At 31.5% G+C, this 22309-nt stretch overlaps 3 protein-coding genes across 7 annotated transcripts in view; 2 read left to right on the forward strand and 1 right to left on the reverse strand.

Annotated features, from left to right (window-relative positions):
* LOC135129256 (uncharacterized protein) lies at positions 1-2371 on the forward strand. Its single transcript, XM_064056411.1, has 5 exons — positions 1-360; positions 411-695; positions 1458-1757; positions 1810-2095; positions 2159-2371. The coding sequence occupies exons 1-5, from the start codon at positions 167-169 to the stop codon at positions 2336-2338; spliced, it is 1245 nt and encodes a 414-aa protein (XP_063912481.1). The 5' UTR covers positions 1-166; the 3' UTR covers positions 2339-2371.
* LOC135129257 (pantothenate kinase 3) overlaps positions 2341-22309 on the reverse strand; it is a 20045-nt gene continuing 76 nt past the window's right edge. The window contains exons 1-8 of one of the 5 annotated variants that reach the window (XM_064056415.1): positions 22031-22201; positions 21614-21749; positions 14653-14831; positions 13365-13538; positions 10202-10446; positions 9970-10146; positions 9684-9819; positions 2341-2943 (exon numbers count right to left, since the gene is read on the reverse strand). In XM_064056415.1, the coding sequence (XP_063912485.1) occupies positions 2776-2943; positions 9684-9819; positions 9970-10146; positions 10202-10446; positions 13365-13538; positions 14653-14831; positions 21614-21734 (1200 nt within the window). In that variant the 5' untranslated portion in view covers positions 21735-21749; positions 22031-22201 and the 3' untranslated portion in view covers positions 2341-2775. Of the gene's footprint in view, positions 2944-9683; positions 9838-9969; positions 10147-10201; positions 10447-13364; positions 13539-14652; positions 14832-14879; positions 15075-21094; positions 21289-21613; positions 21750-22030; positions 22202-22309 lie in introns of those variants that run through there. The other 4 variants (XM_064056412.1, XM_064056413.1, XM_064056417.1 and 1 more) reach the window with 4 other exon arrangements.
* The window catches only part of LOC135129252 (cyclin-dependent kinase 8), a 26047-nt gene continuing 18208 nt past the window's right edge, over positions 14471-22309 (forward strand). The window contains exon 1 of the mRNA XM_064056407.1: positions 14471-14526. The gene's annotated coding sequence lies outside the window, so the exon portion shown is untranslated. The remainder of the gene's footprint in view (positions 14527-22309) is intronic.

Genomic DNA, 22309 nt, shown 5'->3' on the forward strand with positions numbered 1-22309 from the left:
ACATGACGTGAAAATAAATTCATTAAAATAATTGAGGTTATGTTATAAAATAAATAAAGTGTAATTGTCGTACCCATTTCATAATGAATTGCAATAACTAAATAATGGAAGTTAATGTGAAAGGAATAACTAATTTCAGCTTACCTGTGTGTTGTTTCACAAAAAAATGGTTTTATCTTTGGATTCATTATCCACCGAACTTTTATTAAAAATATTCAAATCCTTAGATATTTATGATTTGTGTAGACTTAAACAGACGTGTAGACGATTTAACGAAGTAATAGAACAGTGGGGCAGTTTGCTAAATAAAAATGTTGTGCCCCTTATTACAAATCAAGTCCATCCGGCCATCATCAATCGGTAATGTTTTGTAATACATAATGAATTTTGTTTAACATAATGCATTGTAGATCAGGCCGCATTTTATCATCATTTGAACGACTCAGAGTATCCAGAAACTGGAAGTTGGGCTTGTACAAAGAACGTATGCTGCTTTATAGTAAGATAAAGTATATTCCTTGGTTACAACTAGAAAAAAATCTGTTATGGATTAGTAGAGGACGTTGTATTCAAGCCTACAAACGTAGTAGTAAAGGTATTAATACAAGAAATGTAGTGTACACCATCAAAGGAAGCAAAAATGCTGATGTGTGCCGCTTTGTCAAAAAAAGTAATTACATATTGAGTGGTCAGATGTAAGTAGTAGGCTTAGTAAAGGGTTTATGCAAGGTGAAAATTATTAATTATTGTTTAAATATAATGATGTCGTTGAAGGGAGATCATAAGTATTTCCTAACCTTATTTATGTAAGTCTTAAACTTATTTTGTCCATTTTTTTTCACTTATTTAACTTGTTTTTCATGTGCATATTTTACTGAAGCTGATTTTACAAATTAATGATAATAATTAGATAAAAAATAATAGTAAGTTGTAAAATATAAAAGTCTACTGTTTTGTATTTTGATTTACATCCTGTTTAAATTATTTGCTGTTTTTCATAGATACACAGTTATGAAAACTGATCAAGTGAGTTGGTAAACCTGAAGTAAAATAAATTATAAACATGTTTTTTCCATAATTAAAAAGAAATGACTTACTTTAAGACAAAAGCTTAATCTTTAAAAAGAGCAGAGTTTAATTTATTATTATTATCATTATTGGAAGAAGATAACTATAAGTTATGTCAAAAATGGGGTGTCCCATTTAGGTGACTATTAGTTTAAACACTAAATAAAATTTGATCGTTGTATTTTTCCCGATATTTAAAACAAAAAAGTGGCAAGTGTGGTGACGCGTTTCGCCAACCATTTGGCATCCTCTTTGATAGAAAAGAAGCAGTGACTCTAAAAACTGCTCATTTTGCCACTTATAACTTAACGTTGGGTTTAATAATTTTTATCTCTTCAGCGCTTTCATACATTGCTGAATCCATCTAATATACTTTTTTAAATTCGTAGGGATGGTAGTTTATGGCTATGGTCCACGGACGATCACAATTTTGTCTTCGATTTAAAAAGTTACCACGACGCAGATATTAATTCAGTAGATATCTGTGATAACATTATAGTGTCCGGTTCAAGAGATAACTATGTAAAAATTCGCCATAAACCGGACGACAATGAAGCCTTTTTTCATCAGATTGATTTACAAGGCAGGGTTTGGTCAGTAGCACTGTCGGAAGAAAATAAATCGTTACTAGCAATTGGAACCGACGGAATTGACCACATGTCTACAGTTCACATCTTTGATATGAATAAGTACGCACGAAATTTTAATTTATAATTTTACATTTAAATGAAATCTCCTCAGGCAGAGTTTTTTTGCGCATTATTATCCTGACATATTTGGAGATATACTGGGCGCTGGTGTCCTGGATCTGAAGTGGGAAAGCGCATCAGTTTTGTGGTCATGCGGTTATGATAGTTATTTGAGAAGATGGGATTTGAGAACAGGCAAATGTGAACAGGCTCTAGGTGACCCAAATTTTGCGACTGTTTACTGCTTCCAGTATGACCACGTCAATTCTATTATTAGTGGCACTAACAGTCACGGAAGAGTAGTTTTATGGGATACGCGACAAGATAATTATGTTCAGGTGAGTTGTTGACGTCAATTTTTTTTTGTATGTGCGAATTAACGTTTTTTTTTATGAATCTAGATGTATTTTATGGAGAGTTGCAGAAGACCTGGGAAGAGTTCGCCGATTTACAGTCTGTCGTACGATGCAGACTTTTTGTTCACCGTTACCGACCAGCACGTCAACGTCTTAGATTTTTCAGTTTTTAATGGGACCCCTAAAGATTATAGTAATTTATTTGGTAAACTAATAAAAGTCTGATGTAAGTAAAATAATATATTTTACATAAGTAAACTGATTTTCATTTCCACAGATAAATTATTATTAATAAAATTATAATTAATTACAGATGATTGATTCTGTGCCATATAATTTACATTTACAACGAAACATAACAAACAAAAAACATGTGCGTCATTCGCGTACCAGTATTTGGCCAACACCTTGAAATTCTTGTTTATGAAGATTTATTAAAAAATGTATAAAATTTTAACATAGAAAAACATAGTTAAAAACCTCTACACCTTCAAACGTCACTATTTTTTAAATATATAAAAGCAGTGTACAAAATCTACAATAAAACGCCAATAGTATGGTTTTTATTAACCATTTTCGCTAAAATGTCCAACATTATTTTATTTTGTACTAAAATCCGACACCTTCACTGGAATGTTCATAACGTAAAGGTTCAGATGCATTCAACTTCTAGCGTCATGAAATTGAAGTAAACAGCCAATTGCACCAAAATAACCTTCGTGTTCTAAGAAGAGGGCTTTCATTGTTCCCTTTGACCAATAATCCATGGCGTACGCTAGGAGCTTCATAGCGATGGGGTTCACTCGGAGAAAATTACCGATGAAAACTACCTACACGGCAAAAAAAATCATTAGTCACAAAATATACACAAAAGAGATAATTGTTACTCTAAATGCATCGTCTCATTTTTAATTACTAAATGCTAAATCGAGTACAAAGTCACTGCGTACAAGATTAAACTAATGTCTAAGAAATATTTATCTTTAGTAAAATGTGAAAGAAGTGCGTAACGCAGATTCCAAAACAAATTCTGTGTCACTTTTAAATCTTTTTTAAGATGACCCACGCCTAAGGTTAAAAATACGTTTAAATTATTATTAATCCACACGCAAAGGAACATGCAGGCTATAAATTTCAAGTAGCATGTACTACACAAAATTGTGAGATGACGTCAATTAAAATCGCCACAAGGCAAAAACGGGTAAATATCTTCTAATATTCTACAAATTGTAAAACGTCGTGAAAACATTAATTATTTGTTACGCTTCCTTCAGTTTTTGGTCAGGATGCAAAAGAAGTTTCCATTTAAAAAATGTCCCTACAATCATAACTCTTGTAGCGACAAACAAAAATGTTCAAATTTGTTCCCACAACGTATCCTATTTAGAAAGGTGTTTGATGGTCTGATTTTTTGAAATTTTGTCAATGATTTTTACGTGTTTAATTTCTCTAAAATATTTATGAAATTACATTATCAGATTATTACCATATGATATCAGCAGACTTCGGCATCGCGGCAGTGATGCTCATTGCCGTCCGATCGTGGATCTTAATAACAATGACTACTTTTTCTAGGTTTTCTTCAGTTATACGAGTTCTCCTAGACGTTAAAATGCTTTAAAAATTAAAAATGACTGTTCAACATCACAATTTTCGTGATGATCTTGATCAGATAAACCCTGAATTGCATCAAACGCCACTGAGGTTGAGACTGCACAGTCGGCCAGCCAAATTTATCGCCTGACATCGCGCCGTCGTATTTAATATTTGTGTGATTGATTCACCATCACTTCGGCTTTGCTTAACTCTGGATATTAGTAATAATTTCTTTTTTAACTTCTTCAAGAATATTCTTGAAGAAGTACACTGAAGTTTTATATTCCCTTGTAACATAATGTAATAAAAACAATTTATTCTCTCCAAAAACTTGGTGACGTTACCTCAAAATATTAAGTATAATGCTCAATAAGTATGTAATCTTTCCTTTATATAAAGTTTAATAATCCGCCTATTTTATCTTTGTGCATAGGATGACAGATCAAAATTAGTCGCGTGATAATCACTAAAAGCTGATCATGTTGTAGTTTTACCTATCGTAAAAAAATTAACGTTGATGACAACCATTTTAATGAAATATCACAAAAACAGCTCATTTGATTTCAATAAAACTTTCAAGATTATACGATATTATCTCAAAAAAATAAGGGAGATTAATTAAGATATATTTATTGCTTTCTGTCGACAGTTGATGTTTTTTCAAGTAAATGATTAAATATATTTTTTGTCTGGCGACTGTCTGTTCCTTACGCATATAATCAAGATAATTTATGATAACAATTCGTTACAGAACTGGATAGAGTTTCATTCTTATCATTACAGGAACCTCTGATACCATATTAACATCGTAATTGTCATAAATTAAATGTGGTCAATGTTAAAATAATAAATAATTTGAGAATAAATGCTCAAATTAAAACTGTGTCAAAAATAATAACATAAAATACACTTCACATTTCCACTTTCCAGTCCACGATGATATTAATTTAACTGATGATAATTTTCAAGGTCCTTTCTCTCAAAATGAATTAACGTTTAATATTAGTTTAAATTACATAAATGAACTAAAACTAAAATAAAAACATCCACAACTTTTAGATAGATCATTATAACAAATGGGTTCTAAAAAGTGAATTTCCGTCACGTGTTTTTATAGGAACATCTACATAATCGGTGTTAAATTGTATTAAACCATGAACACATGAAAGTCTTAAGGTGAGCTGTGAATTTAAAATAAAACAAACATAGCACGTGCTGAGGAATAGTCGAAGTTTTACACCTTTCAGATTAGAAAACCATAATAAACTATTGGAGAACATCGTAAGAGACTTCTTACATTAGAGAGAAAGAACTTTGAAAATTATTATCAGTTAAATTAATATCATCCTGGATTCGGAATGCGAGGGGTATTTTATTATTTTGTCTTATATTTAGTGTCATTTTTGTACACGCTTTTAAGTTGAAATTTGGACATTCTCTGTGTTGTGGGAATTTGATTCATTTAATCATAAGAACATCGGGAACATGTATAAAGGGATCAACGCGGACAGTTTTCTGTTTTTTTCTCAATTTAACACGTGGCGGGATTTTCATCAACAATACAATAATAATGTTAGTAGGAAGCGTTTTAAGGTAAGTTCATCCGTTAACCGAGAATAATGAAGGAATTTTTATGACTTTTTTTGTCTAGTTGGGTCCTCAACAAACCCCAGCTGTGCTTAACAATAACACTTAGTGATTTCGAAAAACTACACAACAAATTTACCACTTTATTTTAGAATTTCTTATACAGGGGAACTCAAAAAAATTGATGAATGGCTCATCATTATAGAATATAAATCAGGAACTGAAAATCGAATGCTTTGAAATGTGCAGACGTTCCAAGGTTTTCGCAGACATTGTATTGATCAAATCAGGGGCGGCTGGTGCCGGGGGGCACAAGGGCACGTGCCCCCCCCCCCCCAAATTACAACGTCTACAAACACACTGATAATTTTCAATATTTAAAAAATTATCCGGAAATTTGTGTCATAATTATCAAAACTAATTTTTTTTATTTTGCCCCACTTGTATAAAATGTATCAAAAATTTACTTCCACTTACATCTAAAGATGTGTCTTGGATATATGTTATGTTATTTCTGATGAAATGCTGATAAAAACCGGGCACAGAGACCGAATCATGGCTGATTTAGATGTTTTGTTTACACCGTTGCCATGTAAACCACACGTCGTAGTCGCCTGATATGCACCTGATACCACTAAACTGTGGTCCCGTTCTGACCGTGCTCGGGAGGATTGAGTTACTATCGCGGGTTTTAATTTTCATTCTGCGCGAATACGTATGATGAATATTCTTGGATAATCTTCTCGGTAATACAGACATTCGGAAACAACTACACACCGCTTATATTAATAATACTTGGGCACATAACCCAAAGGTCGACAAAAATCGCCATATACAAAAATTTCACTTTTCAAAAACTTATCTGAAAATTCTGAAAAATTTCAGGGATATAGATCTCGACGTGCTCATTCCAAAAATATAACGTGTTTATCATAATGGAGCAATATTTTCGAAATATTCCGAGTGAAAATCGAATTTTTTGAAATTTTTAAAAACTGCCAAATAGGCGATTCTGGAAAAACGGTTGCAGTTATCGAAACAATGAGCCCGGGAGTGTCTTTTGCGGCCTGAAATCTACAAAATGTGTTTAGTTAAATTTCGAAAATCGTCGAAAATGGCTCTAAATTTGCATTAGAGAAAATTTCATTTTTGAAAAAGTCGTCCAAAAATTTTCAATAAATTCAGTGTTATAAATCTTGACGTGCTGATTCCAAAAATATAGCGTCTTTAGAGTCACAGAGCAATATTTTCGAAATATTCGGAGTGAAATTCTAATTTTTTGTTATTTTTAAAAATTGCGATATTTCAATTGGCAAAATCAGATATTATAATGTTTTCATTTTTCCTTCGATTTAAAATCTTCCATATCAGTTTTTCGTTTTTTTATTTTCAATTTTTCAATTTATCGATATTACAATTTTCCATTTTCCCGATTTTTTAATTTTCATTTTCTTGGTTTTATATCAGAATGTTTCATTTGCACATTTCCTTTGAAATTGATAAATCCAAAAACCGACTTTTAAAAATTGAAAACTCGTGAAAAATTCTTTCCTCAGAGCCAATAAGAATGAATGATCAAAACGGAATAAGGGTGGGTGGGAGGCACAATAAAAAGTACTTCCAGCGCATGTTAAAACAGATTTCAATTCCCGTTTTAAAGTAAATAAACGAAATCAGTGAAATAGAGAGGTGGGCGGAGCTAAGTTTAACTTTTTTCTAGAGAGCCTTATAAGCAAGCAGTGGCCCCTACCCCCTCTTAATTCCAGTGACTACTCTTAATAAAATAAAATTGAAAAACTGTAATATTTAAAAAATATTATAATTACATATTTAAAATGAAAACTATAATAATTGTAAATTAAAAATTGAAAAATCTAAAAACTGAAATTCTTTTTCGAAAAAAAAGAATGAATGATTAAAACGGAGTATGGGTGGGAGGGCGGGGCCACTTTTTACTTTGCTTTAAATTTTAGTTTCTACGGATTTTACAGTAAATAAAATAAGTCAATGAAATAGAAAAAAGGCTTAATATTGTTCAGTCTTATCTTAGCAATTACTAGGCCCGCCCACCCGCCCTCTATTTTATTAGAAAGTTTATCATCTGCCAAAATTAGTCTTAACTTGGCAAGTATTAGGCTTAGCTTACGCTCGGGAAGTAAAAATGAAACATTGCAATTCGAAAAATTGAAGACGTCAAAAATTGAAAAATCGACAAATTGAGTAATTAAATACTGACGACTCGTGAAATTAATTCTTGGTAGCCAATAAGAATGAATAATCCAAACGGAGGAGGGGTGGGTGAAAGGGGCCACGTTTTACTTTGCTCTAAACAGATTTCAATTCCTATTTTATAGCAAATAAAATAAGCAAGTTAAATAGGGAAAAGGGGTGGGCAGAAGTGAATTTAGCTCTTTTATAAACAGTCTTATAACTTATAAGCAAGTCGTAGCCCCGCCCACCGACCCCCTCTTCATTCCAGGGACTACTCTTAATATTGTTCAGTTTTACCTTAGCAAGTACTAGCCCCGCCCACCCTCTATTTTCTTAGAGGGTATGTCATTTGCCAAAATTGGTCTTTTCTTAGCCGATTGATAATGTGCATAAAATTTTGTGGAGTGTTTAAATTTGCTTTACGTGGACATTACGAAAGTAGGGAATCACAAACTCCAGGTATATTTCGAGGTCTGATTGATTTTATGGCTGAATTGGACTTTATCAGATCATTTGAAAGAAGCAATGGTTTTTAAAAGAACGTCTAAAACTGTCCAAAATTTTAGATACCATGAACGTAAAATTTTGACCAAAGGCAAAAAGGTATGTGGAGAAATTCTTTTTTATTTTTATTGAATGTATTTTTGTATTTATTTCCGTCACACAATTTCGACTATTAATTGGTAATAACAACCTGTTTTATATTTTCATATTTAAATCATCAATCAAATTGTGTGCCCCCTTTTCAAAAAGTCACGAGCCGCCACTGGATCAAATTATCAGTCTCAAAAATGTGAAAATGCGCACGTCCTTATAATAATAAAATAATGATAAAATAAGAATTATAATAATAATATTTACAAGATTTTGTTTGATTGTGGCTTAATTAATAATTTTAGTCCTCTGTTTTGAGGCGACAAACTTATTCAAACTAATTTCTACGTGACATTCTTCCGATATATAAACATGAACACTTCAAGTTGTCATTATTGCTGAGAAGCCATTTTTACTTATTGGGCGTCAGCTAAGGAAGTATAGTAATCAAGACCACTGATACACAAGCAATTAATTCTTAATTCTTCCTTTTAAAAATTTTCAAACAGATCACTCTCTTTTGTTTTGGGTTGTGTCTACAAACTTCTGAATTTCTCACCAACTGACGACTCCAATATAATTGTTTTTTAATCCGATCTTGATATTAAGCAGAGTGGTTGATAAATACCTTGGATGATTTATTTTTAAAGACTCACTGGTTCTAGTAGCGAAAATTTGGTAGTCCATCTACAACATTTGAACTTGATGGTGAAGTCAGATCATCTAGTTCTGCAAGCTAATTTACTAATGCTTAAGTAAAAGAACTCTGACATCATCAGGATTTCAAGGATCTAAACAATGTAAATTCGACATTGTCAAAATTTTCTGAGATCTTTTTCAACGAACATTTCATGAGTTGACTTTGGAATTACAAGATGGTTACACTAAAATTTTCATAAAAAACATGGATAATTAATAGCATCTTAAACTTATTATGAAAAACTGAAGTTTTGGCGTAGGTTAAAAAGAATTAACAATGTCGTGACCTCAAGGTAAAAGTAGGTAACGATTTTAGTGGTTCTACCAGTGTTTCGAGTGATGACCCCAAGGGATCCATCCATCCGTTCTAGTTCTCTCCTTTTTATTGCTTACATTGCTGAGTTCAGCATCTTGTAATTTCTCGTCACGTTTTTTGGGTCGACGTTGAGAATCGAAAATCAAAACTTTGTCTGTTATGTGTCCGTAGAGACTTTACATCTCACGAACTAGAGAAGTGAATTGTAGACCAAAAATATCTGTGTACCTAGGAGTCCCATTTTCAAAAGTCATACATTAATGTGGGACTTGGAATTTTAGTTAGTTTAACAATTAAATGGTTTATAAAATGTGAGCAATCTGCGTATTTGGTAATGAAATTAATCAATTTTTTTAAATATAAATCATAAAACAAAAAAAAACACCAAAGTGCAGCCGACGATAACGATTATCATTCGTAGTTATGTCTGGGCATTTTTATAATTATATGTAATCATTATTATTATTGCTATTATATCATTTATATGCATTTTTTCGTTTGATAAGATAATTATACATAATAACCGTTTCTGTACCAAAAAATAAACAAATAAAATCGAGTACTAACCCTGTCTATCTTTTCCTGCGTGGCACACATCCTTGCAATTGATCCGATATTGTTAGTAATAGTAACCAGTGTTGCCCTCGCTAGATCCTGTCGACTCACTTTACTGCGCCTCTCCCGACAGTTCATTTGTCCAAAACTACACAAGGCGGAGAAACTTCAATGCCAACGAAACAAAACAGAACAAACGTGCAGGAAATTATACAAAATAAAGAAAAGCGACGCTCGAACAAGATGAGAAACGACAAGCAAAGAAAGAATGTTACAGCCAAAGTAATTTTATCCTTACCTGCTCGCAACTAAATCTCCCGGTAAACCGAACCGCTCGTAGTCTCCGCCATATATATCACGCACCAATTTATCGACATTTGTATTGTCACCTTCCGCGGCTAATTGGATGGCATCTTCAAAAGTATTACATCCAGTCAGCAAACAACAAAGCCCCAAAAACGTGCCACCTCCTAAACTGCACCAAAACAAGTTTTAGAAATAAAGTTTGTGCGTGTGGTGTACAATGATACCTTGTTCCTGATATCCGTTTGTAATCTGTGGCTGAGTAAACGGCCAGGACGCTAACACCGGAACCGATGTTTACTATTAGGAAGGGGTACGGATTGGAGAAATCGTATGGAACTTTAGCACAAGTGGTGTCGTCAGTGGGGTTGGCCCAGTAATAACATTCTGATGGGTTCTGTGCGTCCGCAAATTGCAACCCTTTTAGAAGCGAATCGAATTCATCGAATTTTTCTAGTTTCATGTTGACTTCCTGAAAAGAAATGTAAACACAATTCAGCATTTTGGATTGTGGATTACTTTTAAAAAAAGAAGTCACGAACTTCCTCATATCTTTGTAAAATTTCAAAATATACCATGTTTTGTCCATAACTGTATAAGATATCAAGAAACTAAACTTGTAGAATTAAATTTTATAATTCATTCAAAAAATTGAACTTGGTGAATTGCAATCAAGTCATTACGTTACTTCAAGGGAGAGAGAAGTTCTGTGTAAATTTGGATTTTTCCATAGTTTTCCAACATATAAAAAACTTTGGTTGAGTACAAAAAACTAGTATTTTGCCAGTCTTATTGCCAATGTTTTTTAAAATTTGGTCCCTATTTTAAAGTTTCTTTAATTAGTGTTGTGAAAATTTTATGTAAAACACTCCCTAAAAGTTTAATTTTTAAAGGTCGATTTATAAACTTGTCGCTGACATTTATAAGGATTTTACAATTAAGCTCCGCCCCTCGGCTTACGACGAATAAAAAAGATCATCAAATTGTGATAGAACGGGTGGGCGGGGCAACGTAAGTCCGCCCATCCGCCCTGTATCAATTGTGATGATTTTTTTTATTTGATTGTTAATGATTTGAGCTTAACTGCAAAATACTTATTTCTTTACAAGAAATTAAAAACATGTTTTAGAGTATCGTGATGTTCAATGAATACTATGTATATTAAGAAAAAAGGCAAAATAAACTCCGCCCACCCACCCTATCTCATTTGTGATTATTTGTTTTATTCTTAGAAACTTGAAACACGTTGAGAATGGTAAGTTTTTGTAAGGAAATATGGATTTTGCAATTAGGCTCCGCCCTTGGGTCTGCCAACGAATGAAAACTTCATTACTATTTAGATAATAATAATAATAATAATAATAATAATAATAAAGTATATTTGCCCAGCGAGCACAAGGCTCTTTAAAGGACCCGTAGAACAACAATACATTACAGTCTTATAACACAATCATTTACTTAAAAACTATGTCGGTGCAAGAATATCGGAATTGAGACAACGAACCAGAAAATAAGTCCAAAGGACAGGTGTGGGTGGAGCTTAATCTTTGGCTGTAATTTTTTCTTAATATACATAGTATTCTTTGAATAACACGATACTCAAAAACTTGTCTTACATGGTAATTTCTTGTAGAGAAATACGGATTTTGCAATTAAATTCCGCTCCTTTGGCTCTCGACGATTTAAAATCAAATCATGACAATTGAGATAGGGCGGGTGGGCGGGGCTTATATTTTGCCTTTTTTTTTTTTTCTTAATATAGATAGCCACATTTTCAGAACAATGTTTAAAATGGTAAATTTTTGCAGACAAATCTTGTAATTAAGCCCCGCCCCTCGATCTGACAACGAACGAAAAATTCATCACAATTGAGAATTGAGATTGGAGCGGGTATGGGCGGAGACTAATCTTTGGTTTCTTAATATACATAGTATTCTTTGAACAACACGATACTCAAAAACATGGTTTTAATTTCTCGTAAAGAAATAAGTATTTTGCAATTAAGCTCCGCCCCCTTGAATCACGGCGAATATTAAAAAATCATCACAATTGAGATAGGGCGGGTGGGCAGGGCTACATTTTGCATTTTTTTTCTTAATATGTTTTGACTTATTTCAACAACAAAAAATTTAACACATGTCTAAAATGGTCAATTTTTGTAGCAATCAACTTAAATCCTCACTTTTCTTCTACAACCCCTTTAAATACGGCAGAAGTTGAACATCAAAGTTACTATCAACGACAACTGCAACGGGAACTTCAACGTCAACAGCAAGTTTATAAATCCCACTTAATTTAGATAATCTTCGAAATTACTGGACCGCTAGTTTTCAAAGTTTGTATGTTAATATTATTTAAATTTTATAAACTAATAAGGCTACTATACTTGTGGTTTTTGAATCCGTCTTGGCTTTTTACGCTTGACATCTAGGTTTTTGCTGCTATGAAATCTTACAAACTTTTAAGGTTATCGTAAGCAAGATAAATCGTTAATTAAAATAGATTTTAAAAAATAATATACCCCCACATGTGTGATTTACGAATCCATGTTGACTTTTTAACCTAGACATCCCAATTTTTGGAAAAAATATTACAATTTAATTATGGAAGCGGAAAACAGAATGGTACTTTTTTCACTTTATAGAGGTCATCACAAAAAAAAATCGCAAAATCAAATTTTATTATTCTAACAAAAGGAATTTAACAAAAGATATGTGGTATTGAATTCTGGGGCACCCACAAGGTACAATTTATTTTTAATGTTGTCTTTAATTGGTGTAATAAATTTCATTACAATTCATAACAGTTTTAAAAAGTTTACTATTTTTTTTTGTTCACACCAATTAAAAAGAAAACGCATTTATTATCGACAAAAAATAAAATTCCAAAATCCAGTACCCATTTACTCGTATTTTAAAATTTCATAATTGTTTTATTTCTTTTATAATACACAGAAATGTACTGGAAATAACTTCAAAGATTTTTTAAAGCCTTAAAATGAACAGTAGACAAGAACGTCTTAAAATGAAGTTTTTATTGACAATATTTTACCTATTTGGCAAAGTAATTTTTACAAAAGTATCTGCTTTACCGGTCATAAAATTCACAAGACGCCGATTTGTTGTTTGATTTGTAAAAAAATTGTCCCCACGTAAAGTACCACGTAATTCTCTTAAAATTACATGATCCTCAAATATTTGTTTACTGCAGGCGTGTGCAATTAAAGTTTTATTTTACGAACTAATAAAAATAAAATATAAAAATATCAGATAAGCGACAAAAACAATTAATATTTGTTTTCGGAACAAAGAACTTTTGCGGTACTCAAATTATCTGCCACGTATTTCAAAGTTACACTTGTTTTAAAGATTCTTAATTTGTTATACTCACCCTTCTAAAGTCTTCTTCAAATTTAAAGGCACCTCCACCGGTCGCACAAACTGTCGTTACTAAGTTGGCCATCCCCTTTGATTTAGCCAAGGCCAAAAAATTAACCATTTCGCTCGAAGGAAATCGAATAAAATGCAAGGTTCCTCTTCTACCCCGTATATGAACATCGTTCATCTAAAATTGCAACGATCTTATTACCACAGTCCTTCTCGTAGGGTAACTATTGAAAAAAATTAATCTGTTTGTGTATCGAAGTCCACCAAGCATGTTGATTTAAATTGTTTAAATAAAAAATATTTGCAGAAAGTAAACATACGTGACGACCTGTCGGTTAACAATTAACACATCAAAAGAGGTTAATATTTTTATTATATTTATACAAGTAAACATGAAAAAACGTCAATAATACCGAAATTAACAAAGTTCCAAGCTAAAAGTTTCCAAGTGATAACATAGTACAAAGTCTACGAAATTGTTATTTTATTATTATTTCGATGTTTGGCTTCGGAGTCTGTTTTTTAGTTTTGAAACCATTTCGATATAGCTCCTCTAAACTAAATTAGAAGTACACTTTTTTCAAGTTATATTAATTTAAGTGATTACTGTCGGAGTTAAGTGCACGGATAAAATTAAATTGCCTTGTTTTCATTAATTTGCACTACTTACAGTTGCTATGAAGAAAGTTCATAAAATATTTTTCATTCAAACAACCTAAATCCTCAAAAATATATCATAAAATGTACACCTGCTACACTACATTGGCATAACCGAAGCAGTTGGTACCATTCTTGGTGATAATTACATCAAATAATTCTCACAATTTTGAAAAGTTCTGCAACAGAGGCCACCGTTTTGTCACTATCGTAGTGTCAGATAGTTAAGTCTAATTTGTACATGTTCAAAAAGGTTAAACTCATGTAGATCGAGGGTATCAGTGCTTCCTATTGACTGTACAAATTCTAATTTCTAACAAATCGCAAAAAATACGGTGTACTTATCGAGCAAAAACACGTTTGTGTATGTTAGTACTTTTATCTTATCACCTTTTGTAGATAACCACTACACGGTACAGTTCAAAATACAGCTTTCTAGTCGGCCCTGAAAAACGTGCATCTGTACGTCACAAATTGACATGATTCGCACGTTGAACAGCCTACTTGTAGTAAGTATAGCAATTATTGATAAACTATACTTTAATTTATTTAATTGTTTTACTAGTCCTTGAAACACTATATTTAATTTCTGCGACTATTACAACTATTATCGCTTACATATTTAGAAAAATTACCTGCAAATGTGTGTCTCGATGTCCGGTTTTTCCGTAAGCCGAATTTTTTGTCAAATAGCGTCTGATGTTGCGTAATGTTTCCACTTCTGAGTCTACCTCGTCTTTGGTAGTGTCCTTTGGTTCAAAATAAACTAATTTGCATAGGCTTCCCCCTATGTCCATGCCGAACCATGGCATTGCTGAAAAAAAAAACAAGACATTTTTACCCGGTGTAAGGAAAGTGTTACCTAATATGTCCAATTCGTCCATTGTGGAGAACATTTTCACAAACTCAAACAAGGATTTTTCAAATACGAGACACCTGTTTTTATCACAAATTCGTGTATCGGAATGATAATGTCCTCTATATTATCGGCTTTTCTTTTATTAGTGATTTCTATAAGAGTAGATTATTTCGATAAAATTATTTTAGTGTTCATGTTTCGACTTTCATCCGTTGCCACTGTTTTGTTGCAATAATTTATGCTGATTAACTTGAAATGCTTTAAAATAAACAAGTGGAACTTATCATTTTCCTCACATAAAAACGACATACTTAAGCACGTGCATTTTTAATTGTAGCGATTCGAGAAATTGTATTGTTTTTAAGGTGTGTCACGGCATTCAAATGGTAATTGTTTATTTAAAAACAACGAAAATTTATTGTGTTATACCTAATCATTAGTAGTTAACAGTTTCACTGCTTCTTGATATACTTTATTCTATAATTAAATAAAATAATTTGATGCTTTTAGATTATTTTAAATTTATTAAGGATGCAATTTTATACTCCTACATTATATGAAACTTGACCAGAATATTTAAAGCGTGAATCTACACGTGTCCACGACATGTGTAGCTTATAATTCCAAATATACACTTCCAAGCATTCACAGATATCGAACATTGTAAAACAAATGGAAATTCTTTTCTCGCTGCTTTTTAAACTCAATTTTCCCGTTTTGAACAACAAATTTCTACGAAAACTGCTAAACCAACATTTTCAGGGTAATGCTGAATTTGCCATTTATATATATAGCAACTTTTGCAAATAAAGCAGAAACTCATTTCCTTTATCAATAACCTTTTACTTATAGTCAAGGATTTTCGAAAGACATTTGGAGATTTTATACTCCTTACATATTTAATAACTAAGTACATACAGATATTTCAAATTTTGTTTATTCTTTAAGCTCAAATAAAATAATACCGGGAAGTTGTGGTGATAGTGAAGATATATGACCAATAAAAAAATGGTCGAAGGTTACTTAGGCAGAACTTTCCCCGTCCCTGAAATACAGTACAACGGATTCGGCTTTTTCGAAAAATTATAAAATTTGATATAACACCTATAACTTATATTAAAGAAGCATGCTATGCTGTTTTAAGTGAGTTTTTCTGTAATAAAATTTTGTGATAACGTCGTCAGCATTTTAGTAAGAACACGTATATCAATTTGAATACGTGCAGTGCAATAGTATAATAATAACTATATTGCATTACATTTTATATACATATTTACAATTATAATTTAACAACAATAGGCCCAGTATTTTCGAAGATTGTCTAATAAAAATCGACACAGATGACAGACAGATGGAAACGGAAGACCTAATTTTTTCACATTTTAGGGGTCATGAAACGTCGAAAAACCATTCGCCGGATGGACCCTGCTACAATACTTCCTTAGAATACGGGAAGTAAAAATAACGTGAAAAGCTTTTTACTTTTGAATGTTCTCGAATTAAGCTAAAGGAAGTATTATAATTACTATATTAATGAAATTTTGCATTTTGTGACTAAAATTCATTTATCTCTTCCAGAAAAAAAAATTAAGTCATCTCAAAAATTAGGAAAATTTTATTGGCATTGTACTGAATGTGTGATTTATGAATCTTTTTTAAGTAATTACCCAAGACATGTAATTAAAATTTATCTGTTGATCCCCTCCCAAAAAAGTTGATGACGTCATCTCAAAATTTTACCGAATAATTCTAAAATACACACAATATTAATAACAGTCCATCCTTGTGGTTTATTGATGTATTCATATTTTTTAGAATTGCTTATACAAGCTGATTAAAAAAAAAAAAATAGACTGAGACGACATATTTTATTACCCACACCATTTTCCCGAAAATTTGAGGATACAGTACTGTTATTAATAGAATTACACTGCACCTATTCAAAGTGATATCCGTGTCCTTGCTAAAATCTTGAGAACTTCATCAATAAATTTTTATACGGAAAAATTCACTAGAAACATATGCAGACGATGCTTCTTTACCTGTACTTTATCAATCCACACATTAATTTTAGCTGATCATAAAAAAAAATTATTTCAAGTTAAATTTTAAAATTTTTCGGAACTTTATTTGTTCGACTATACTTTAGATGTGAGGGAAGTTTTGTCGAAATAACCTTCGACCAATTTTTACACTATTGTTGCTGCTGTTATCTATTATATTTAAATTTTTTTATTGATCAAATCTCAAGGTCGATACATCCCAGTGTTTTATTATTAGTATTATACTGCACGTGTCGGAATTGACATACGTGTCCATGCTGAAATAATGTTAATCGAAAAGCGTTGTTAATCCGTTTCCTGTCATGGGTTGACGACAAAGCCACTCTGGACACATATAAACAAGTGTGTTTTCGTAACATAATGCGTTCGAATCAGATAGTGGCGGGTGAGTAAAGTAAAATACATTCATGGATTTAGAAAAACAAGCTCTACAAAAATCTGTTAAAAAATATGTAGTGTCATTTAAAAAACTGGATGTCGTAGAAAAACAAAAAAATATATAGGCTGTAAAAACACATTTATGGCTCTACTTTATGAACGACCGACACCGTACTTTGTAAATTGTGTAAGTTGCAATTTATAAAATAAATTTATTTCCCTAGGGTAACGTAGTTTCAGTTTTATATTGTCACTGCGTACGAATGCCGTAATTTATACTGTTTGAATACCGCAATTTGTAAATAACGGCCTTTGTAAACGACGAAAGTCGTAGTTTTAATTTTTATTATAGAAATTTCGTAAATTCTGAGGCCCTACTTTTAATTTAGAACTACTGATGCAGGGCGACTCAAGAAAATTAATGAATGAAGCAATTTATTTTATTGACTAAATTAAGAATGATTTACCGCATTTGTCCGAAAATTTTAAGATGTAGTAGTGTTATTACGATAAAAAAATCTTTTAGTAGGTCGTGCAATTTATTTTTAAAATATACATGTTGGACTAACTGTTCTTTATTTGACAGTGATTTGACCGTAACTATCAAACTGAACAACAAACGCGTTGGTGTTGCCAACATATTATTTTAAAAATAAATTTCACGGTCTATTAGAATAGTTTTTTTTCGATCATATATGTAGTATTACACTGTACCTACTCAAATTGATACACGTGTCTGTTAAAATGTTGATAAAGTCATCACAAAATGTTCTTATAGAAAAACTCCCTCGATTTTTTATCTATTCTTTGACAGTTCTTTGTTTTAACTTATAGAGGTTGTTATAAACAAATTCATAGAAAAATGAAATTCTGTCTATTAACTTAGACCAGTTTTTTATAATATAATTTATAAATGCTCTTAGAAGCTATACAGGTGATTATTAATATATACGAAAAATTTAATGGCGTTTTCCGCGCATGAAAATAAGAAGAAAAGTTCAGATTAACCTGCGTCCAAAAACATATATGTATTTTGAAGTGATAGGGTTTTTAAAATAAATTAAGAATAGTTTACTGAAGCAGCAGTTTAGAATAAAATAAACTTATATCAATAGTTGAAAATGTACAACACAGTACATGTAGAATATTAAAAAATATATATTTTCTCATTCCCCGCAAACTCACTTCAAAAAAACGTTTTATGTTTATTCAAAAAACTGTTTTTTCATTTTTAAAATTTATTAGAGTGAACGGTGTAAATAAATGAATGTATAAACAAATTTATATTTTCAATATATGTACATGCTTACATTTCTATTTTCTGTAAAATTCTGGTAAGACAGCAACGTTATGTTGTACACATCATAATTAATACATTTGTACCGATCAAATAACACTAGTTTACAAGGTTTTATATCCAAAGACAAAAATAGTTGAATCGGAAGGATTTGGGTTCGGGAAATTCAAATCTGAAAGCAGAAAAAATCCATCACGTCAGGTTTTTGAGATATTTATATAAATATACCCCGGATTTTTTTTCTTTTATACAACTCTTATAACTTTTTTATTTTTAAATATACATGAACATATGGTTCTTTAAGCAAATTTGTATCATTTTAAAAGACCATTTAGGTAAATAAATAACATGAGTGTCAATTTTTCAAGCTACTAGATTGTCATCAATGTGTTATTTAAAATTTTTCAAGTATTGATTTTAGAATAATTGGTTGCTTTTGACTTATCTACGGGAAGTGATAATAAAAATGTGAGGTTGACCTCACAAAGATCTTTTAAAATGATACAAATTAGCTCAAAGAAATACAGGTTTATCTATAAGAATAAAGAAGTTACAGGGGTTGTATCAAATAAAAGCAATACCCAGTATATATTATAAACATTATGACTGAAAATTAAAAATGGTTAACACTAACGTTCTTTTATTGGCAGTACTGTCAGTTTCCCTTATAATAGACCAACAGTAACACATTTTCATCCCAAAAACCTTTATACCTTCATTTTAAGCAAATTTGAACAGCTCTTCCCGCTTTAGGTACTATAATTTTACCACAAATGTAACAAAACTGATTTGCACTTACTTTCCACGATCTCGAAGACATTTTTTATGCGACAATTGTGCGTTAACATGAATCAGTTTAACACAAACGTGAAGGTAAAGCAAAGTTCATTATTTTGGATTTATGAAAAAACCTGACGTGATAAGGATTATCCGTTTTTGGATTTGTTATCAGTAAGTAATTTAGAAGTAAAAAATATTTTTTTTATTTTTGGATACGAAAAAAAGTTTAAATTTGTAAACTAGTGTAATTAATGACGTCATGGCGAATGTCTAACTTTTAGAGTTAGAAAAAGTCAGGCCCCCGTTTTCACATGTCTGTCTGTCATTGAATTTTTCTGGTTTGATTAATCTAGTTTATATAAAAAAAATATATGTGAATCGATTACTGATTGTTTAAAAAATAGTTCACCTAACTTTTGCTGAAATTCCGGAAACACAGTTAAATAACCACCGTGATTAAATATAATATCGAGTGACTATTAATGGTAGTGATTTTTTGTGTCGGGTTGGCAATCTGTTTAAAATGATGGCATACCTGATTGTAAAAGTGCCGTCGTCTGGACCAATCAACACGTTTGTTAGGCGCCCTCATGTCAAAATTGACAACTGTGAACTGACGTACTAGCTTGGATGTCAATAATTCAGAATTTCCAATACAACAATTTGCTTCAAAAATTAATAGTCACCCGGTATTAGTGTCACTGGAGATGTTATAAAATCGTTTTTTTTAAATTGATTCGTTTATTTTGTTTTTGTTTTTTTGTTGTCATAAAAAAATTAATTTGTTTGATTACTTTGTATACTGTTCTAAAATTTCAAAATTTCTGCACTTTCTTACAAAAACTGACTTCAGTCGAGTCAAACACTGAAAAAGGTAATTAAAAAAAATAATTAAAACAAAGCGTTTTTTATTCATTAACATCTGTAAGTGTCACACTGTAAAAATTTCGTAAAAAAAAGGGAAAAAGTCTTGACTAATTTGGTATTGTTGTGCTTCCAAGGCGAGGACATTTTTGTGTAAAACCCTTCACAATTTTTTTTTGTGACGAACTAAAGTATACTCTAATAACAGTTTTAGAAAATACAAAACTATAGTTCGTAATTTTTCGCAACTATGCACACAAAAAAAGATATTCAGGTTATGGTAATTACCTGTATTTTTTGTGATGTTATGTATTTGTGGCGTGATCACAGCATAACACCGTTACAACTAGAAAAAAAAAAAAAAGACAAACGTTTTACCGTAGTTTGTCGGACCCGACACAAAATATCAACTGAAAAAATGTATCTACTAATGTTTGTACATGTGATTCTAAAAAACCAAATACAAATAAATGGTGATTTCCTTGGTCTTTTTTACATTCGAATGTTTAATTATACATGTGACTGCAGACCTTGGTGTAAACAAGTTGGTGATACTTATACTGGATTAAAATTTCAATTGTTTTGCGTCGACGTATTCACTTAACGGTAACAATTGAAAAAATGTATGATACATTTAACAGTTCATATTAAAAAAAATACGTTTGGTCTTCCACAAAAAAGAACTTAGTTTCATTTTTAGATAAATAATGACCGCCATATTTTTGATTTAATTTTTATGTAAAATTCAATTTATGTAATAATTCAACTAATAATGAAATTATTGTTTGAAAAGAAAATTCGAGGTGTACGTATAAACATACATAATTGCAACTTACCAATTAGGATTCACTGTTTTAATTTCATCAGTTGACCGCACATTTTTGTAAAATTTTGACGACACTTTCCAGATTAGCTATGCGCCAAGTCAGTTCTAAATTACAGTTTTGGGAATTCGAAAATACTTGAAGCAAATCGATAGAAGGCGGTTCAAATGGACTATTGTGTTAAAAAAAATTACAAATTTTAATGGCGTAAAATAGTGACTCATAAGGCTACGCTATTAAAAAAAAAGTGATTACATAAAAACATAAAAAAATACATTTAGTCAACGCGATAAAAAATTTAGTTAAAAATCGCTTTTGAATACATTTACAGGAAAGCAATTTAGTTCCTACAAAAAACAATGGAAACGTTTGGACTGATTTACAAAACAATGTAGAACGACGCAGAATAAATTAGCATTGATAATTCTTGTAGATTAACTTTGTTGGCTTACATAAAGATGTACTTATAGTGGATTGCTCTTTTGAATATGACCTAAATTGTGCTAGACAAATCTGAATATGTATACTTACATGGACTATCTGAGAAGCCATTTTCCGTCACTCCATTAACTTCTCTTGCTAACTTTTTCTCGCCTTCTGCCATTATAGCAAAAATATCACTCAGACACAGCTTACAACTGTGTGGCGCCATTGCAAGCTCCGACTTCTGAAAGCAAAATGAACATTTGTACGAACCGCTTCTAATTAAATATTAAATGTTTTTATTAATGTTATGCACATGAACCCGGTGAATGTCAGTAAAAATGAGCACGCTGCTTCGGGTGATCATACCAAAGCCCATGCCCTTGACCCCTGAATATATCAGCATAAAACTTTACATAAATTATAAAGTTCAAAAATGAAGGTGTATGCAAGTGACACGGTACATTTCTGGACATGGCTCTTCCACAAGTTATGTAATTTCCATGAGGTGTTAAGACCCATTACCTTTAAACATTTTGATATCGTTTTGGATTTTGTAGAATTCGAACATAACACTACACTTAACAGTGAAATAAGTATTTTTGGAGTGTTTCACAAAAATATTATTACGTGTCATTTAGAAAAAGAAGGCACGTTGCTAATTACTTCTTACATGCAAAAAATCGCGAAATAACTTGCGAATACCCACACGCCAAGTCATGACATACAAACTATTTCCTGACGTTCATAAAAAATGACGTTTCATTGACAGATGCTAGGATTTATTACAGCTATCTGTAAGTG

This window comes from Zophobas morio, unplaced genomic scaffold, assembly GCF_036711695.1.
Source record: "Zophobas morio isolate AGI-343-1 ecotype UQ-CSIRO unplaced genomic scaffold, CSIRO_AGI_Zmor_V1 ptg000014l, whole genome shotgun sequence".
NCBI lineage: Eukaryota > Metazoa > Arthropoda > Insecta > Coleoptera > Tenebrionidae > Zophobas > Zophobas morio.

Bases quoted from the DNA above. Each gene is read 5' to 3' on its own strand.
- LOC135129256 (XM_064056411.1), top strand. From the start codon at position 167: ATGGTTTTATCTTTGGATTCATTATCCACCGAACTTTTATTAAAAATA. The intron at 1,758-1,809 runs GTACGCACGAAA...AAATCTCCTCAG, and splicing joins CACATCTTTGATATGAATAA to GCAGAGTTTTTTTGCGCATT. The intron at 2,096-2,158 runs GTGAGTTGTTGA...TTATGAATCTAG, and splicing joins GACAAGATAATTATGTTCAG to ATGTATTTTATGGAGAGTTG.